The 18,267-nt window shown below is 44.8% G+C and overlaps 1 protein-coding gene across 1 annotated transcript in view; it reads right to left on the bottom strand.

Moving 5' to 3' along the window:
• The window catches only part of galntl6 (polypeptide N-acetylgalactosaminyltransferase like 6), a 255,001-nt gene that overhangs the window by 55,229 nt on the left and 181,505 nt on the right, over nt 1–18,267 (bottom strand). The window contains exons 6-7 of the mRNA XM_053622119.1: nt 7,501–7,686; nt 3,828–4,011 (exon numbers count right to left, since the gene is read on the bottom strand). Of these exons, the coding sequence (XP_053478094.1) occupies nt 3,828–4,011; nt 7,501–7,686 (370 nt within the window). The remainder of the gene's footprint in view (nt 1–3,827; nt 4,012–7,500; nt 7,687–18,267) is intronic.

Genomic DNA, 18,267 nt, shown 5'->3' with positions numbered 1-18,267 from the left:
CAAGGCCCTTAACCCTCAACTGCTCAGATGTATAAATGAGATAATATAAGTTGCTCTGGATGAGCGCGTCTGCCAAACGCTTTAATGTAAAATGATAAAGCGTTTGAATTCTGCTAAAAAATGCTAAAGCTCAGAGAAGCAATACAGCGCTATAGACTACCACTACACAACATTATACTCTAGTCCTTTGCCAGAACGTTCCTTTCAAACCTGTGCACATATCCAAACACACATCTGCTGAAAAATGATGCATTGTGAGACAGGACTTACAGTTTACATGGAATAAACGGGATTTTTTTTTTTTTTCATTTAATGAGAGAGAGAGATCAGAAAAAAAACAGGAGCCCATTAATTTGCTGAATTAAAATAAATAAAGATCTAGAAAGATCCATGCCCACACACACACACACACACACACACACCCTTTCTCTGCGTGTCAGCGTGAATAAAGGCCAATAGGATGCAGCGGTGACATGAAACAGTACGCAAAGCCGGGACAGGCTCCTCACATCCTGCTGTGAATTCTATCAGTGCTCTGCAGACTCTCTTAACCAGAGCCCACACACCTCGCTGACATTTTGTGTGTCTTCCATTTGCACTGCTCGGTGTGTTTTTAATGAGGCTGAAACAGCAACTCCTTTTCCCTGGCATGATCAAAAGCCTGACCTGATGCAGGCGCCGTGATACCGAGCTCAGTCTGGAGGGAAAAAAATAAAATAATATAAAACTAATGTGCGTCTGGCGCAACAAAGAGAAAAAAATAAAATAAAATAAAAGAAATGAATTCAAACAAATGTGACACCTGACATGATCAGACATGGAAGTTATTTTCTCCTTTGAGAAGTGGCATCGAATGAAAGGAGAAGGGAGCTGGAGGTGTTTGTCGCAAACGCGGCGTATTAAAACACCTGACGGCGTCTGCGGAAGCGCCGCTGAATATCCAGTGAGATTAGAGTGTCACTGTATTCGCGTCAGATCTTACTTACTACCGTTTTGTTTAATCCGTTACAGAAAGCTAATACGAGTACGCAAAATAATCGTTCCTTGTTCTATATACAGTATGTGTATTATATATTCCCGGTATATAAACCCGCATCGTGCACTTTTGAAGGACCTTCAAGAGCCTAAGACGTGCCTGTTGGAAATAAACCCCGTTCTCTACAAGGCTCGTATACAGTATTTATTCGTCTTTATACTTCGTTAGGAAGTTAATACATGAAATATTGAACACTGAGGATTTTTCACTTTGGAGAATGTAAACATGATATGAATGCTCTTATGAAAATATCGTTCTAGGCTAATATAATTAAGGAACATTTAGTTATTTCCTGACTGAAAGCCTACTGTATTTGTGTTGGTATTTAAATGAACAAATAGAGGTGTTCTGAAACCTCTAGGAAAAAATAAATATCAGTTTGAAAGAAAAAATTTTAATAATGGTGATTTTTATAGTGAAATCTTTAATCAAACGGGTAAAATGTTTTGCTACAGTGGCTCATGGCCATAGATTTTAGAGTTCCATTCATATTTTAGGGCATTTGGTAGACGCCCTTATCCAGAGAGACTTACGTTTATACAACTGAACATGAGGAGTCTTTATTGATCACATATACATTATAATACAGTGAAATTCTTTTTTCCTTCACATATCCCGGCATGTTATGATACAGAGCAGAGAGAGTAGTGGCAGCTTAGAAGTGCTGGGGATTGAACCCCCAACCTTCCAGTCACTAACCCAGAGCCTTAACCATCAAGCCACCACTGCCCCCATATGGGGGTTAAGGGCCTTGCTCAAGGGCCAAGCAGTGGCAACTAGGCAGTGCTGGGATTGGAGCTCACGACCTTCTGTTCAGTAGTCTGATGTCTTAACCACAGAGCTACCACTTATCCATTTTAATGAGGCAGAAAGATGTTAATAGCGATGTCACCTGAAACAAAATGAACTCGAGAGGCCTTGGCCTATGCTACAGGACCTACCAAACACTTGACCTGTGCTACAGGACCTACCAAACACTTGACCTGTGCTACAGGACCTACCAAACACTTGACCTGTGCTACAGGACCTACCAAACACTTGACCTGTGCTACAGGACCTACCAAACAGTTGACCTATGCTACAGGACCTACCAAACACTTGACCTGTGATATAGGACCTACCAAACACTTGACCTATGCTACAGGACCTACCAAACACTTGACCTGTGCTACAGGACCTACCAAACACTTGACCTGTGCTACAGGACCTACCAAACACTTGACCTGTGCTATAGGACCTACCAAACACTTGACCTATGCTACAGGTTCTGTACACTGTCTGCACTTTCACTTTGCCTTTTCTTGTGCAAATCGATCAGATTTAATTCAAATTATATACTAAGACGAGATTTTGGTAGCCACAGAGTATTTTGACCTAGCCCAATTTGGCAGCTCTCTTATCAACTCTTCTGTTAAGATTAACTGGTTCATGTGAGCGTTGGGCAGCAGGATTCCTGCCCCACTGGGCCTGTATTAGTGCTTGTTACAGATCGAATTTCTGCAACATTTCGAAACACGGGCAAATCAACGAAACGTCGGCTTTTATCTGTAAAATAAAACAGCAACATGACCGTCCTCTCTTGTTTTCTCCCTCTAGTGTCAGAAAACCTCACCTCTGACTGTCACATAGTGCTGACACTGGAGACTCCTTCCATATACATGTCGCCGTTCATGTGGAGCGTCCGCCGTACAATTCTCCGTGAACGAGCGGTTACTATAGAAACCATAGCGTGTTAGAACCAGCGCACTGATACAGTATAAACCTGTGATTTGCAGCTGTGCTGCTGTCAGAGCAGCTGTTAGAGAAAAGACTCAAATACCTGACAGCAGATGCTGGAATTTAGTAAGACCTGTATTTCAGAAAGATATTACAAAAAGATGTCCCCAAGTGGAACAAATTAGCGCGCCTGCACATGTACGTTAATACAGCTGCGTAAGATTCCTGACTTAGCTCTAACACGGCTGAATGGCGACAACAGTTTCATTAGAACGTGTAAAAGCATTGATGATTAGTATCGGGCTATAATGAAGACTATTTGAAGACTATTAAACGTGTTAGCACTTTTGACTCCAAAATAGTAGAGTGTGTGTGTGTGTGTGTGTGCTCCTGCATTTTATTATTTTATGAACAAATGTGTTGGCTCTATTTCCCAAAATATATGAAAGCACTGAAGATGAACGGATGCAGTATATACCATGCCAGCAACCTTTCTTTGTTCAGCAAGCTTCATTTTCGTCCACCTGTTTGTTCCGTTAAAGGGGGGAAAAAAAACAACGCCCACTCCGGCGACTTCTCCTCCCGAATGCACACAGCAAACACACAGTTCTTTAACCGTGCTCTGTTCTCAGTGATGTCTTCACCAGATATGTGATCTGTGCTATATATGGAGTGAAGATGAACCAAGCTCCGCCTCCTCTATATTACCAATCCCAATTGTTTTGGTGAGACAGCTGAAATAAACGCACCGGTGATGTCGAATTTGAAGAAATGATGTCAATCTAACTGCTAATATTGGCAAAAACTCTGGACTACTGCGTAGTTCTACATGAATAAACCCTGTGCAGCTTATAAAGGACTCTGCACTAACTACTAAACCCAGAGGTTAATCCAAACCTAGATAGATAGCTAACAAGCTAATGACAAAGATGTATGAAAAAAGGTATTAGGTGTAGCTGAAAAACGACACAGCCGTCCCGAGCTCCATTTTACACTTATAAATTCCTTTTCTTATATTAGAGTTAAGAACGGATAAGATGTAAGAGTGTGTGTGTGTGTGTGTGTGTGTACTCACTCGTAAGGGTCGCTGGGGTCAGGTCCCTGGAGCTCAGGAGGGATAGGAATGCGTTTGTAGTACATCTCCCAATCAAAAGCTCCTCGCATAGCATCCCCAGCTTGAGCCTCGTATCCGAAGTGGTTGTGGTCGATGACGTCAATCATGGGACACACGATGGTCTTGGGGTTCTGGGCTATCTGGTCTGAGGGATTAAAAAGAGAGAGAGAGAGAGAGAGAGAGAGAGGGAGAGGGAGGAAGTGAAGCAGTGTTAGCCAGGCCCACATGTGTCATCTATATCCCTTGCGTTTTGTCTGCAGTGTAGGAAGGTAAGGGAGAGGGGGGTGGGGGTGTGAAACGGAGGGAAGGTGTGACGACTGCCTGGATGTCTGGGGAGTCTCGGTCCGTTTCTAGCTCGCTTGGCCTCTTTAGCTTGACTCGCCCCAGTGGGGAGGCTCTGAGAAATTGAAGCTGCCTGGCGATTAGAAACAATTACAGAGCATCGAAGTGGGTTTGGTCCACGGAGGCACGGACACGGAGACCCTCGGCCTCCAGCGAGTCAGCCACGGATAAGCTGGCCCAGATCTGTCACCCCGAAACCCTCCCTCGACGCTACCGCTCGAGCGTGAGACACGGAGAGATGCGAACACGTGTCCGGACGCAGTGACACACATGCGGCGTGTATAGATGTTCGGGTGTCCGAACACGAAGCTGGAAAACGCCAACGAAGGACGCGGAAGAAATTTACGCTAGTGCTTTCATGTCCTTCACGTCCATCGGCTACTGTTTGTCTTGCATCTGAGAGTCGGACCGGGGTCGGCTCGAGTGTGCGAGAAGCCCTCGCTATAATCGTATAGCTTGATTAATAAATAAAATCTGTTTGCTCAGAGATTTATATATAACAGGAGGATTGTTTGTGGAGACTGCGCCGTGTGTGCGCGCGTGCGCAGTGTGACGGACAGGAAACGGGCTTCTCCTGAATAGCTTAAACACAAACAGGCTTCATGCTCGCGCCAGTATGGACGCGTCTATTGATTTTTGACTGTCTTTGGTCTTTGCGCTGGCTTTACAAAAAAAAAAACCAAACAAACAAACAAAGAAAACCCGCTCGTGCTTCCTCGGGCTGAATCCGCCAGGTTTTTTCTTTCCATCTCTCCATTTCAGACACGGCTCTTAAGCGGTGTTGATCTGAATACTCAGGATGTTTACTCTGTTGCAGTCTCCAAAGGACGGCAGGGAGAAAATTTCCAATTAAGAATGAGGAGTGTGAAAAAAAAAGAGAAGAAAACAGCACAAATGGACTCAACGGCCTCGTCTCACTGTGTGGGTTGCCGGCATCAGGTTGAATTGGAGCGATAAAGCAAATGTGTGTGTGTGTGTGTGTGTGTGTGTGTGGGTCAGTTTATTTGGAGCATGGCTGTAGTGAAGTCTGAGAGGACTAATGGGCAATCTAAAATAGATCTCCAATGTCTGGTCCAAGTGATATTTCTTTAGATCAATTAACTAATTAGGACTTTGTGAGTGATGAGTGTGTCTGCACGACGCTTGGCATTCAGCTGTGCGGTAAAAGCACACTGTAAAGCGTGCAGGTACTTCAGGGTCTGAAGTATTAAACCCTGGACCAGAGAATAAGAAATGTGAATGGCGAATATAAACAGTGCATGTGAGAGTGTAAATAAGCAGATGTGGTAGTGTGTGTGTGTTAGGACTGCTGGAACGAATTCCACCGAATGAATTAGTGGTAAGCACGTTCGCCTCACACCTACAGGGTCGGGGGTTCGATTCCCACCGTGGCCCTGTGTGTGTGGAGTTCTCCCCATGCTACGGGGGTTTCCTCCGGGTACTCCGGTTTCCTCCTCCAGTCCAAAGACATGCATGGTAGGCTGATTGGCATGTCCAAAGTGTCCATAGTGTATGAAAGGGTGTGTGAGTGTGTATGTGATTGTATCCTGCGATGGATTGGCACCCTGTCCAGGGTGTACCCCGCCTTGCACCCCATGCTCCCTGGGATAGACTCCAGGTTCCCCCGTGATCCTGAAGGAAGGATAAGCGGTATAGAAGATGGATGGATGGAATACTTGTGAATAATAATAATAATAATAATAATAAAAGCTGCAAGCAGCATTTTGATGTCGTTTCACTCACATGGACAGTGGTGGGATTCTCTGACTGTAGGAGGAAAGGTCTAGATGAACAAATGGGCAGCAAGATGGCATTGCTGTATTTAAAATTCTTTGATAACTTTTGTGAGGCTTACTCTGAAGATGGGCGTGTGCTAAACTGGGTGATGATTGGACAAAATTTATAGGAGGACTAGCAGATAAAGTTTTTGACAAAATCCAAGATGGCGGAAAATCTAATTAGGCAGTATCGATGTCACGGGGCACTCTGCATTCGTCCTGACCCAGGGAATACCGGGCTTTTAAACTTTGGACACACGGTTTAATAGTTAAGACCATCAATGTACTTCCAAATCAGCCCCAAATTTGACCTGATGGTGGCGCTAGAGCATCTGAAGCACTTCGACCAGACGGTTCTACGTGCTGCCATAGACACCCTAGCCAGAAGGTAGAATAACAACAGGGTGCCTATGCACCTTCTGTGCTGGGCCCTAATAATAAGAATAATAATAATAAGAATTTCACTTGAAAGCACAAAAAATCCACGTAAATGTTACGACTCCATGGCGAAATGTCTACGTGACGGGAATGTACAAATGAAGTGATAGACCCGTGAGTGAGACGTGCCGCTCTGACGTCAGCCCCGCCTCCTGCTCGCAGAAACATAGCAGGGGTCTACAGTGAATTATAAGAGCAAGAATTGGTTTTCTAAAATGTCGTGCTGTGCTGTTGGGTCTCGGAATCATAAAGTGTTCATAAACGGGTCTGTTTTCACCCTGCAAAAAAAGAAGAAGGAAAAAAAAAAAAGCATCTTTGCAAATGAAAATATCTTGAATATAGTCCGATTTACGAAGCATTTCCTATTATATGATTACAATTCACCGAATATACGATCATTACGGCCGTTTCTAGACTTTTCCACTCGTTTCAAACTTGCCCTACTCTTATCCTTGTGGCACATTTATTAACTTCTTTCTAGAAAGAAATGCTTCCAATGAGCAGAACGGTTTGCGAATAGAAAAAGACGAGCTTGTTTCAAGCTTGGAATGACTACAAACGTCTAGACAGAAGACGGTTGTGATTACAGGCAATTAGGAGGGACGGGTTTCGGTCTGAGGCGCACACGCTCGTCTCGACGGGACACGAAATGGCGTTTTCAGAGCACTGACATATACGACTGGAGGAGAGGAAAAGGTTTTTTGTGAGTAAGCAGGACAGAGAGAGAGAGAGAGCGCGCGAGAGAGAGAGAGCGAGAGAGAGAGCGCGCGCGCGAGAGAGAGCGAGAATATTTGAAAGAGAAAAATAAATAGAAAAAGGAATAGGCCACCTCATGATTCTTTTGTTATCAGCCCACTGCAGGAGTGACCAAGAAAGGCATTTGATTTGTGAAATTGTTCGATTTGGAGGAGAGAGATAAGTGTGATTTTTTTTTCGGTCGAGACTTTTTTTTTTTAATTGAAAAGCAGAAGGAGACAGAAATGTGCATCTCGTGCTGTGACCTCCCTCCTCTTTCTCTTCTTCTATTTAAAAAAAAAAAACAACAACAAATAAATAAATATAATCGGTGTACGTACCGAGCAGAGGAGGCAGCCAGTTGACGTTGGCCTCGCAGTGCGAGTCTAAGAAGGTGAGGACTTCCCCTTTCGCCACGGACGCTCCCAGGAGGCGTGTGCGTATCAAACCCTCGCGCTTCTTAGTGCGCACTATCCGCACCTTCGGAAATCTGGACATGTACTCCTCCAGACGAACACCCAGGTGCTCTGAGATACAAACAGACAGACAGGGAAAGAGGGAACGGCGTTAGGGTGCTGTTAATTATGACCCAATTCATTTTGGGTTACTAGGAATACATTTCAGTTTAATTAGCGTGACTCAAATCGCCGAATAAAATCCTATTCTCCCATGTGTTCCTTCATACGAGCTAGTATATCTGGGAGAAAGGAAAGAGCCAGGTTAAGTTCGTCAGTGTGTGTGCGTGTGTGTGTGTGTGTGTGTGTGTGGTTTTGAAGCAGTGACATGTTAATCGAACGTCCGTTTTGTTTCTCCGTTCTCCAAGCCCAGTTCAAGAGCATCAATGTTTAACGTCCCTTAAGACCACGCCCCCCCCCCCCCCCCCCGTTAACACTTAATTGAATTGCTGAATTGGCCCGTGTTTCTTGAATATTAACCGGTCGTAGCCGAAACTCCACCCGGGCCTCTATTTACAGCACGGCCTTCCTCCGCTTTTGCATTCCCTTTGTAATAGTGATGTAGGCTAAATGAATAATGCAACCTGCAAATCCAATTAGAAATCATTTAATAACATGGCGAGGCCTGCTGTGAGTTAACGGAGCTGGCGCTCGGTATTAAAACAACAAGCCACTTTCGGCAGTGCAGCTCAGTGACTAGCAGAGGAGATGAGAGGAAAGAAATATCCTCCACTGCTGGTGTGAAAGAGTTCATTAAAAAAAAAAAGCCAAAGGAAGGGTAATGTAGGAAGTGCAGTTGTAGAGGCTGTGGCGACTGGTTTATGAAGTGCGCCAAGGATCAGATCGTCCGTGAACTTGTTCTCACGTTAGGAACGATTTGCAAAACGGGATTTATAAAAATCTAAACACGGACGAAAACGAGTACGACCGTGGAAAAATATACGGACGAACGAAATGTTTGGTGCTCAAACACTGATCGCTGCTCAAGCGCAAAAAGAAAGGAGAAAAAAGAGACAGACAGACAGGTAGATAGATAGACAGTCAGCACAAATAGATAGATAGATAGATAGATACTGTAGGTAGATAGAGAGATAGATAGATAGATAGATAGATAGATAGATACTGTAGATAGAGAGATACAGAGAGAGAGAGATAGATAGATAGACACAAATGGACGACAGTCAGACACAAATAGATAGATAGATAGATAGATAGATAGATAGATACTGTAGGTAGATAGAGAGATAGATAGATAGATACTGTAGATAGAGAGAGATACAGAGAGAGAGATAGATAGACACAAATGGACGACAGTCAGACACAAATAGATAAATAGACAGATAGATAGATAGATACTGTAGATAGATAGATAGATAGATAGATACTGTAGCTAGATAGAGAGAGAGATAGAGAGAGAGAGAGAGATAGATAGAGAGAGAGATAGATAGATAGAGAGAGATAGATAGATAGATAGAGAGATAGAGAGAGAGATAGATGGATAGATACTGTAGATAGATAGAGAGAGAGATAGAGAGATAGATAGATAGATAAACGGACAGACTCTGTCTATCTAACGTAAGGTAAAAGCTGAACTTCAGCCGTCTCAGACTCAGAATCACTCATCACGTCGTTTAGTTCAAGCAAAATTGCCTGTGTCCTGCCATATACGAACATTTGGAGCGTTCTGTAAATGTGAGTGATTTTAATCTGATTGACAGACAGACAGACAGACAGACAGGTTGGATTTAGGAATTTTTTTTTTTTAATTCAAATGGATGTCTTATAAATTATATATAGGAACATTTAGGATTCTTTTTCACAAGTCTTTCTAACTGAGGCCTTTTATTGCTAAATATCTGTATATATAAAGACTGGATATGGGATTTCTATCTCCAGCCATAAACGTTTCTATTCATTTCTATAGAAACTGAAAGTCTATTTCCATTTCTAAAAGCCCCCATGTGTAGCCAGACCTATTGCTGATTCCCAGGCCGTGTCTGTGATCAGTAATGACTCGTGACTATCTTTAGTATACTGTACATTAGTGTTTTTCATTTCTGCGGAGGTGGGAGTCCGGCATGTGTTTGTGTAATATTCAGATGCAGACCATTAATACTCCTGCAAGCTGTATCGTCTCCTCGCAGGCATGCTGTGTGTGTGTGTGATTAGACTCCGCGCAGGCTCTAGATTACACATAATAACACAAATGTGCTGAAGGGCTTTAAAAGCAAACAGGCTGCCGTGGGGATGTGCCGTAATGTACATAGCTGAGCTACATGTAGCTTTCGGCAGCACAGAGGACAAATCAAGGACACAAACAGAGCGGCCACACAACAATATTCTGCTCCACTAGAGGCCACGGTGCTGTGAAACGCTGTGTTAATCTGCTCCGGCAGACCTGCTGAACGGCTCTGTAGCGCATCAGTGAGTCAGGAAACACTGCAGTGTGACTAAACTTTCTCACACGCAAAACTTTCTCGTTCACGCCGATGACAACACCAAGGTTTCATTTGATTGTTAATCGTGTGGCGGTCCGAGGTAACCTTTCACACGGACAAATTTGACGTTTATGGTTATGTTCAATATTGGGGAGCTTTACTAACTGTAAAACACGTCAGTTTGTCCTGGTCTCGCTTACTTCACAGCAGCAGAATAAACAGGCATTTCAATTATTTTTGTACGTTTGCCAGAATTCAGCCGAGGCGACATGGTATGATGGGTTTTCCCAGACTGCCTCACATTTAACCTCTGAGCCCACTGGATTAAAAACTAGGCAGGTGAAAATATATTTGTTTTTAGACCGAGGAGGCGAGCGATGTCTCAGGTCCCTTATGTAATAGACCATTTTCCACACAACAGCATTTAAATCATCAGGCATCATCAAAAACATCAAAAACAATGTAAGAATCGTCACTCTGTGAAGGACAAAGGGACACTTTCAGAAAGGTGAAGATCCTGGACTAGTGCTGTTTCTCAGAATCTCAATAAGGCCGGGTCTCTTGAGACAGGAAGCAGTGACGCAGGAAGCAGAGGTGATGCAGGAAGCAGTGAAGCAGGAAGCGGCGGTGACGCACGAAGCAGTGACGGAGGAAGCAGCGGTGACGCAGGAAGCAGTGATGTAGGAAGTAGTGACGCAGGAAGCAGTGACACAGGAAGCAGAGGTGACGCAGGAAGCAGTGAAACAGGAAGCAGTGATGCAGGAAGTGGCGGTGACGCAGGAAGCAGTGATGGAGGAAGCAGCAGTGACGCAGGAAGCAGTGGTGAGACAGGAAGCAGTGCCGGAGGAAGCAGCGGTGACGCAGGAAGCAGTGACGCAGGAAGCAGTGATGAGACAGGAAGCAGTGACGCAGGAAGCAGTGACGCAGGAATCAGAGGTGACGCAGGAAACAGTGACACAGGAAGCAGCGGTGACGCAGGAAGCAGTGATGCAGGAAGCGGCGGTGACGCAGGAAGCAGTGACGGAGGAAGCAGTGACGCAGGAAGCAGAGGTGATGCAGGAAGCAGTGATGCAGGAAGCAGCGGTGGCGCAGGAAGCAGTGGTGACACAGGAGGCAGTGATGCGGGAAGCAGAGGTGACGCAGGAAGCAGTGACACAGGAAGCAGCGGTGACGCAGGAAGCAGTGATGCAGGAAGCGGCGGTGACGCAGGAAGCAGTGATGCAGGAAGCAGTGTCGTAGGAAGCAGAGGTGACGCAGGAAGCAGAGGTGAAACAGGAAGCAGTGACGAAGGAAGCAGTGATGCAGGAAGCAGAGGTGACGCAGGAAGCAGTGGTGAAACAGGAAGCAGTGACGCAGGAAGCAGAGGTGACGCAGGAAGCAGAGGTGACGCAGGAAGCAGTGACACAGGAAGCAGTGGTGAAACAGGAAGCAGTGACGCAGGAAGCAGAGGTGAAACAGGAAGCAGTGACACAGGAAGCAGTGATGCAGGAAGCAGAGGTGACGCAGGAAGCAGTGGTGAAACAGGAAGCAGTGACGCAGGAAGCAGAGGTGACGCAGGAAGCAGTGACACAGGAAGCAGTGGTGAAACAGGAAGCAGTGATGCAGGAAGCAGTGGTGAAACAGGAAGCAGTGACACAGGAAGCAGTGATGCAGGAAGCAGTGATGCAGGAAGCAGTGGTGAAACTGAAGGAAGATGAGAGCATCGGAGCTGTCGTACTGCACGTGGGGGTGAACGATATCAGGCCGCGGCAGATGAAAATCCTGAAGATGGACTTCGGCAGCCTGATCGAGACGGTACGAAGCAGATCGCCTGCGATAGAAATCATCGTGTCTGGACCTCTCCCCAGACACACAGACCTGGACTTGAAACTTTCAATAGACTCTTCGCCTTAAGTGAGTGGATAATATCATGGTGTAATGAACAGAATCTGCTCCTTGTTAATAACCGGAATCTGTTCTGTGAGCGTCCTAGGTGACGCTCCTAGAGCGTCCTACACACCATGTGACTACCTGCCGTAAGTACAACCTCCAACACTAACATCACTTATCATAATCGATGTTCCAATAATAATTCAGCATTTGCAGTCCATCCTATCGAGACTGTCTCTGTTCCCCGAGCTAAACAAATACAGACAAAACTTCAGAAAGTTTGTCTGAGTAACCTAATTAACATAAAACTAGACCATACTGAATGCACAGCCAGCACCTTTGATCTGAAGCTAGGACTGTTAAATATTAGATCTCTTACGTCTAAAGCACTTATTGTTAATGAAACCATCACTGATCAGGAGTTTAATATAATGCGTTTAACAGAAACTTGGATTAAACCAAACGAGTACGAAGCCAGTCCTCCTGGACACAGTTATATAGATCAGCCTCGTCTAACAGGCAGAGGAGGAGGTGCTGCACTCATGCATAGTCACAATCGAAGCGTCACACAAAAACCTAGTCATAAATTCAACTCTTTTATAGTTCTATATACCTGTATAACATATGTAGCAACAAAAAATAAATCGATTCCGCTAATTATTATTTACAGACCCCCAGGGCCATATACCCAAAAGACCCTCTGAGAACAGCGGTAGTGTCCATTTTAGATTCAATAGGGGTCAATCAGAACGTAACAGGTCACACTCATAATGCTGGTCACACTCTTGACCTCATACTAACATCCGCAGTCTGACGTTGTCTCAGACCATTACCTCATCTGGTTTAAATTGCGTATCGATCATGATATTTGCACCCCGCAACGCTACGGCGCAAAACGTACTTTCGCGTCAGCTACTGCACCGAGTTTCATCGATAACCTCCCAGAGACATGGATTAGATCTGGATCACCGTCTGATCCGACAGAACTCGATCGGGCGATTGAATGCTTAGAGTAGCTTTACTTAGAGAAAAATATATCATCTTAGGGAGATTTTCCTCGCCACCGTCGCCACCGGCTCGCTTAAAATCTGCATCCTGTGTTTATACGTTCTGTACAGCTGCTTTGAGACAATGTCCGTTGTTAACAGAGGACGTATGTGTGTGTGTGTGTGTGTGTGTGTGTGTGTTTCGCATCACTCGGCTCGGCAGTGAAACTGCACTATTAACGGCAGGGACATGTCTGATTTAACCGAGTGGTGTCACATCTCAATTTGAAACGACGCTGCATCCACGTACGATATCTGAAGAGCTGATGGGAAATCCTTCAGCAGTGAAGCTTTCAGCTATAATCCCATTCCAGGTCAAGACACACACATCACAGATTCCTCTAACAAACCTGAACTTTAACTGAATAAACTTTCATAAAAGTTCACATCAGCCCCAGAAGTGGGTGAAGCAGAAAAACGCTGCGCAGAGATTTTATTACTTATTTTTTTTCCGCCTCGGAGACAGCACTATAATAAATCTTGGCAGTGACAATCATTCCAGTCCATATTCCGGAGTCCACGGAGCCAGCAGCGGATCCACGCATCGACAGATAGAGCAGGAGAGAGTGCAGGAGTTCGTCCTCTTCTCACCGCCACATAACAGCGTGAGAGAGCCATGAGAAACAGAAGATGTGTGCGTGTGTGTGTGTGTGTTTTTATAGAGCAGAATCATAACATGATGTTAAACCTTTTGCAGAATGACTTGTCAAAGGATAATCTGAAATGTTCTTCAGTGTCCCACCTGCTTTCTCAGCTCCCAGAGTTTCAGTCGTTTAACCAGATGGTCGAGGAAAACTATCAGTCTGTGCATGACTTGCACGGAGCGCGCGGTGCACAGGGAAAAGACATCAGGAGGAAAACAAGCCAGTGCTGTCGTTAGACTAAGCGCTACAGACTTGTTAAAGAGAGCTGTTTGGAGGTTTTAGGAATTATTATTATTATTATTTTTTACCGTACTTTTTTATAGTATAAGCAGCAATATGTGTGTGCAGCATTAAAGAAAGCTCCTGTAAAAGCAAGCCGCTGCTTGTGACTCTGTTTCATTCTGTAATCAATACCAGTGGAAGTAGAGCAACTGTTTTATTTATCATTATTTTATTTCTCGTTGCCAGAGATATGTCTCCCTGCGGTTCTCGCCTGGTGTTCCATTAAAGCTAAGCAGCGTTGAGCCTGGCTAGTATCTGGATGGGAAAGTAAGGTTGCTGCCGGAAGTGGTGTTAGTGAGGCCAGCAGGGGGCGCTAACCCTGTGTTCTGTGTGGGGCCTAATGCGCCGGTATAGGACGTTGAGCTGCATTTTAAAGCTTCATACGACGTCTCATCTCTCGTTCATTTCTAAGTTTTATTAGCAGACTACATCATTACACGGTTTGAAACCGTGTACGTGCGAGACCATCCATCCATCCGTCGCTTATCCTTCAGGCTCGCGGGGAACCTGGAGCCTATCCTAAGGCGGGCTACACCCTGGACGGGGTGCCAATGCATTACATACACATTCACACACCCGTTCATACACTACGGACACTTTGCGTCCGTGCAGGTCCATGACATAAAATATATACGCTGCAGAACATCGATGTAATAAATGTGCGTGACAGCCTTTCTGAAGCGGTATGAAATCCGATCACGAGTGCTCGCCGAAGACGCATTTATAATCCCGGGTGTGAACGGCCGAGCGTCTCGGCTGTCCGCGTGTGATCCCGGGACGCGTGTTAGCGGCAGGTGTGAACGGGGCCTGTCGCACGCGCTAATGTTGACCTGGAAGCGTACCGAGACCAACTTGCTGAGACGCTCTCTCGGACCTGAGTGCGTCCGACGTGTTCTCGCCTGCGTGAAGACCCGCGTCGAAGTGGAGAACGCAACAGGGTTCTTGTTCGAACGGACTAAACGCCGCAGGTGTCAAATCGCACTAGCTCTGTAGCTACAAGCCTCACAATCAGAACACTCTTCTATGCTACGTTATGATTTGAAATAAAGCGGTTTACACCACGGAAGTGGATGAAAATGGAGCCGATGGAGTTGGGGTGATAATGCTTGTGTGTGGGGGATTGAAAAACGCCTCACAAGTCTTTCGGCGTGAATAATCACTTTGAGTATTTATAGCGACAAAACGCGCCTGTTAAGAGTTAAGAGTGTGTGCAAAGTGGTGGGTGTGAAGACGTCGGTCTCTCTTCTCACGCTCCATGCCTCTTTGTCTTCTTCTCTCTCTCTATCTGTCTCTCTATCTGCTTCCTCAGCACTCTATTTCTCTCTGTCTATTACACTCTTGATTTCTCCCTCACTCCCTCTCTCCGTCCTCCGAGTGGTTGTTCAAATGAACTCATAAATCACGGCTGTTGATGTTTAGCAGGTCTAGCAGTGACGAAGGAAGTGGCAAATAAACTGTTATGGAGGAAGGAAAAAAAAAAATGGAGAAAGGTTCTGCATGCCAAAGGCAACTCCGTGACAGACCGTGATAAAATGCTGCAGCGCGAAATTTTATTTTTTATTTTTTTCAGTTTGATGGCTCAGAGGCAGGCTGTGTGCAACCGTCCCTTCCCCAGTGGGGTGGATCACTTCATCTCAGACTCTTCTGAATTTCCAAATTTCCAGACTTGTGCATCATTAATATTGCATTGGGACTAAAGGGGACCGAGAAGTTCTCCGTAATGAAAGCTTCATTAGAGCTCGTCCCTACGATTTCGGATCCGAGAAGCCGCGTTTACCCCGCCGTGCGAGCGATCGTGTTTTAATGAGGGAGTGTCGATGCGCAGAAGGAAGAGGTTTGGTTTTAATCAGCGGCGTTTTAAGAATATGTTTCGTTCTAAGTGGGCTGATTAATCAGCGAGGAATGCGGTGAAACGTACCGCTCTATTAGCCGAACGGAAACTGCGATCGCTTTTTTATTTATTTATTTTTTTATTACTATTATTAGTTCTTCACCTACTTGTACGGTCTCTTTTATGGGTTGTGGAGCTGCTGTAATCAGAGAATTCATTAATGGAGTCAACGTAAAAAAAATTTTTAAAAAAACAGCACGTTTTATTCTGCGCTATTTCTAGGTTTCCGACTGAAATCTAAGCAAATGGGTGATATTGATCATGTGACCTGCGCTGTACAAAAAAAAAGCTCAGATTCTCTTCATGTCTAATGTCTTCTACTGAAGCGTGTGATCGGACGACAGTGATCTGAAACGGATCGGAGGTTTTTCGCACAAACTTGTGGGGTCGGTGCCAAATATTAAGGATATTATGTAACGCTAGGGCGATATTTCTAAGATCCTACACTCAGGCTGTTGTCAATAATAGCACCTGTAATGAAAACTGTTGTATTCAATTAGAAAAGAATGCAAAACTTTTGGTCCCCACTGTATACACACACACACACACAAACACACAAACCAATACTTTTTGAAGGAATAAATCATAAAGGAATGAAATAACTTCTTTTCACATTTTTGCCACCGCAATTTGGGCCTCTGCATGGTGAAATCGATAAATACGTGAGCGAAGTGTGTGAATTCTGACTCAAAAAGTGTGCAGCTACAGCTTTTGTGTGAAATAAAACACTAAGCATGGCTACCGAAAGTACTGGACCAGTGCTGTGTATTTTCGAGCTATGAAGGAGGCCAGCGTGTAAATAAAAGAAACCCCACTGCTCCCTCCTCGTCCACGTTCCTCGCTGTCTCCAATTTACTCAACCGGCCTTTCCACTGGAGAGGACACAGACTCCCCCGAACCACTCATAAATCCGCCTCTGGAGCGAGATCAATGCTCAGACTCGATCCCCATTTATTACGCTCCTTCTTTAAAGTGGCGAAGAAAATGAGCTTCTCGTGCCAGCGCCGGGAATCCGAAGGGACCGCAGACGCGGAACGAGAGCAATGTCTGCCGACTCCGGGAGCGGTTTGGTTTTATCGGTGTGATGATTCTTCGGCGTGGAGTGGGTGTATCAGGCATGGTGCGCGGCCAAATACAATGCGAGGACTTGATGGGAACCTTCGAAAAGCGGGAGCGTGTTTAGAGCTCAAGCCAGTAATTTTCTTCTTTGAGTGTGGAGATAATGACGAGGCGAGGTTAACTACGCTGCCGTCTTTTTCCGTTTGGCACGCGACCAATTGGATTCCGCTCGACGGCATGGTGAAATTGTGCAAAATGCAGACATCATTACCTTTTAATCAAACTAGAGAAACAGAAACGCCACACTCTCCCACACACACACACACACACACACACCAGTGCGTATCGCCCTGAAGACATCACCGGCTAATTAAAAAGCCTGAGCGTGCAAGAAACCTCAATGGAAATCAACGTTACTGAACACAACGCGAATATGATAACATTCACAAGCTCGTCTGTTATCACACTTGTGTCAATGCTCCAAGGATAAAACGCGGGAAAAGGAACGGCAGATAGGTTCGTTTTTATCGCGGAAAAATCAGACTTTTTTCCTCTCTCTCTCGTTCTCGCTCTCTCTCTCTCTCTCCAGAACACACTCAGGACGCAGCCCTCTCACACTGTTAATGAAGACTTTTAATTGGACTCACGCCGGTCACCGAGAGTTCACGGCACTCTAAAAGCTCTAAACTGTCACTGTAACCAAACCTCTGTTCAGTTCTGACTATATTTATTTATGTGTTCTTTTTCTGTGTCTTAAAAGCCAGAGGAAATGCGGATTATCGCGTTGTGCTGATGAAAATAGTTCAGGGTTAGACTGCTAAACAAGTGCAAACCGTGTAAAGTCAGGGAACATGAGATAAAGAAAAAAACAAAAAAAAAACACACAGTGTTGTCCAGAGTTGAGTTAAGCAAGCAATTTAAGGGCATTATTAAATACAGAAATATGACAGTATCAATTAATTAATGAATAATTACCTCACTTTAAATTCCACGGAGAGTTCGACATTGAAGGAGACAGCGTCTTAATCAGAGGCAATGCTTTAACTTTATATGGATGAGATGATGAATTAAGTGATATAAGGCGAGTGCCTCGGTGTAGACTCTAGATGCTATTGAAAAACCCCGTCTTGGACGCTTCTACTCCAAAAAACAAACAAACAAACAAACAAACAAACATGGCATGAAGTGAACTACACATTGGAAATAGTACTAATCCGAACAGGACGGCCAGCTGCATAACCCGAGTCTGAATACGAGAAACTTTCCCCATGTAAATATTCACATCCATACATTTTCTTCTATCTCCTTCCATAACAAAAAGATGACAGCTTCCTTGTTCTCGATTGGATCGTTATTCCAAGTTAAAGTTTCCGAAGCACTTTACACTGTGTCTCATTCACCCATTCATACACCAATGGAGGCAG

This window comes from Ictalurus furcatus, chromosome 3, assembly GCF_023375685.1.
Source record: "Ictalurus furcatus strain D&B chromosome 3, Billie_1.0, whole genome shotgun sequence".
Lineage (NCBI taxonomy): Eukaryota > Metazoa > Chordata > Actinopteri > Siluriformes > Ictaluridae > Ictalurus > Ictalurus furcatus.
This window is presented reverse-complemented; position numbering and strand designations above follow the sequence as displayed.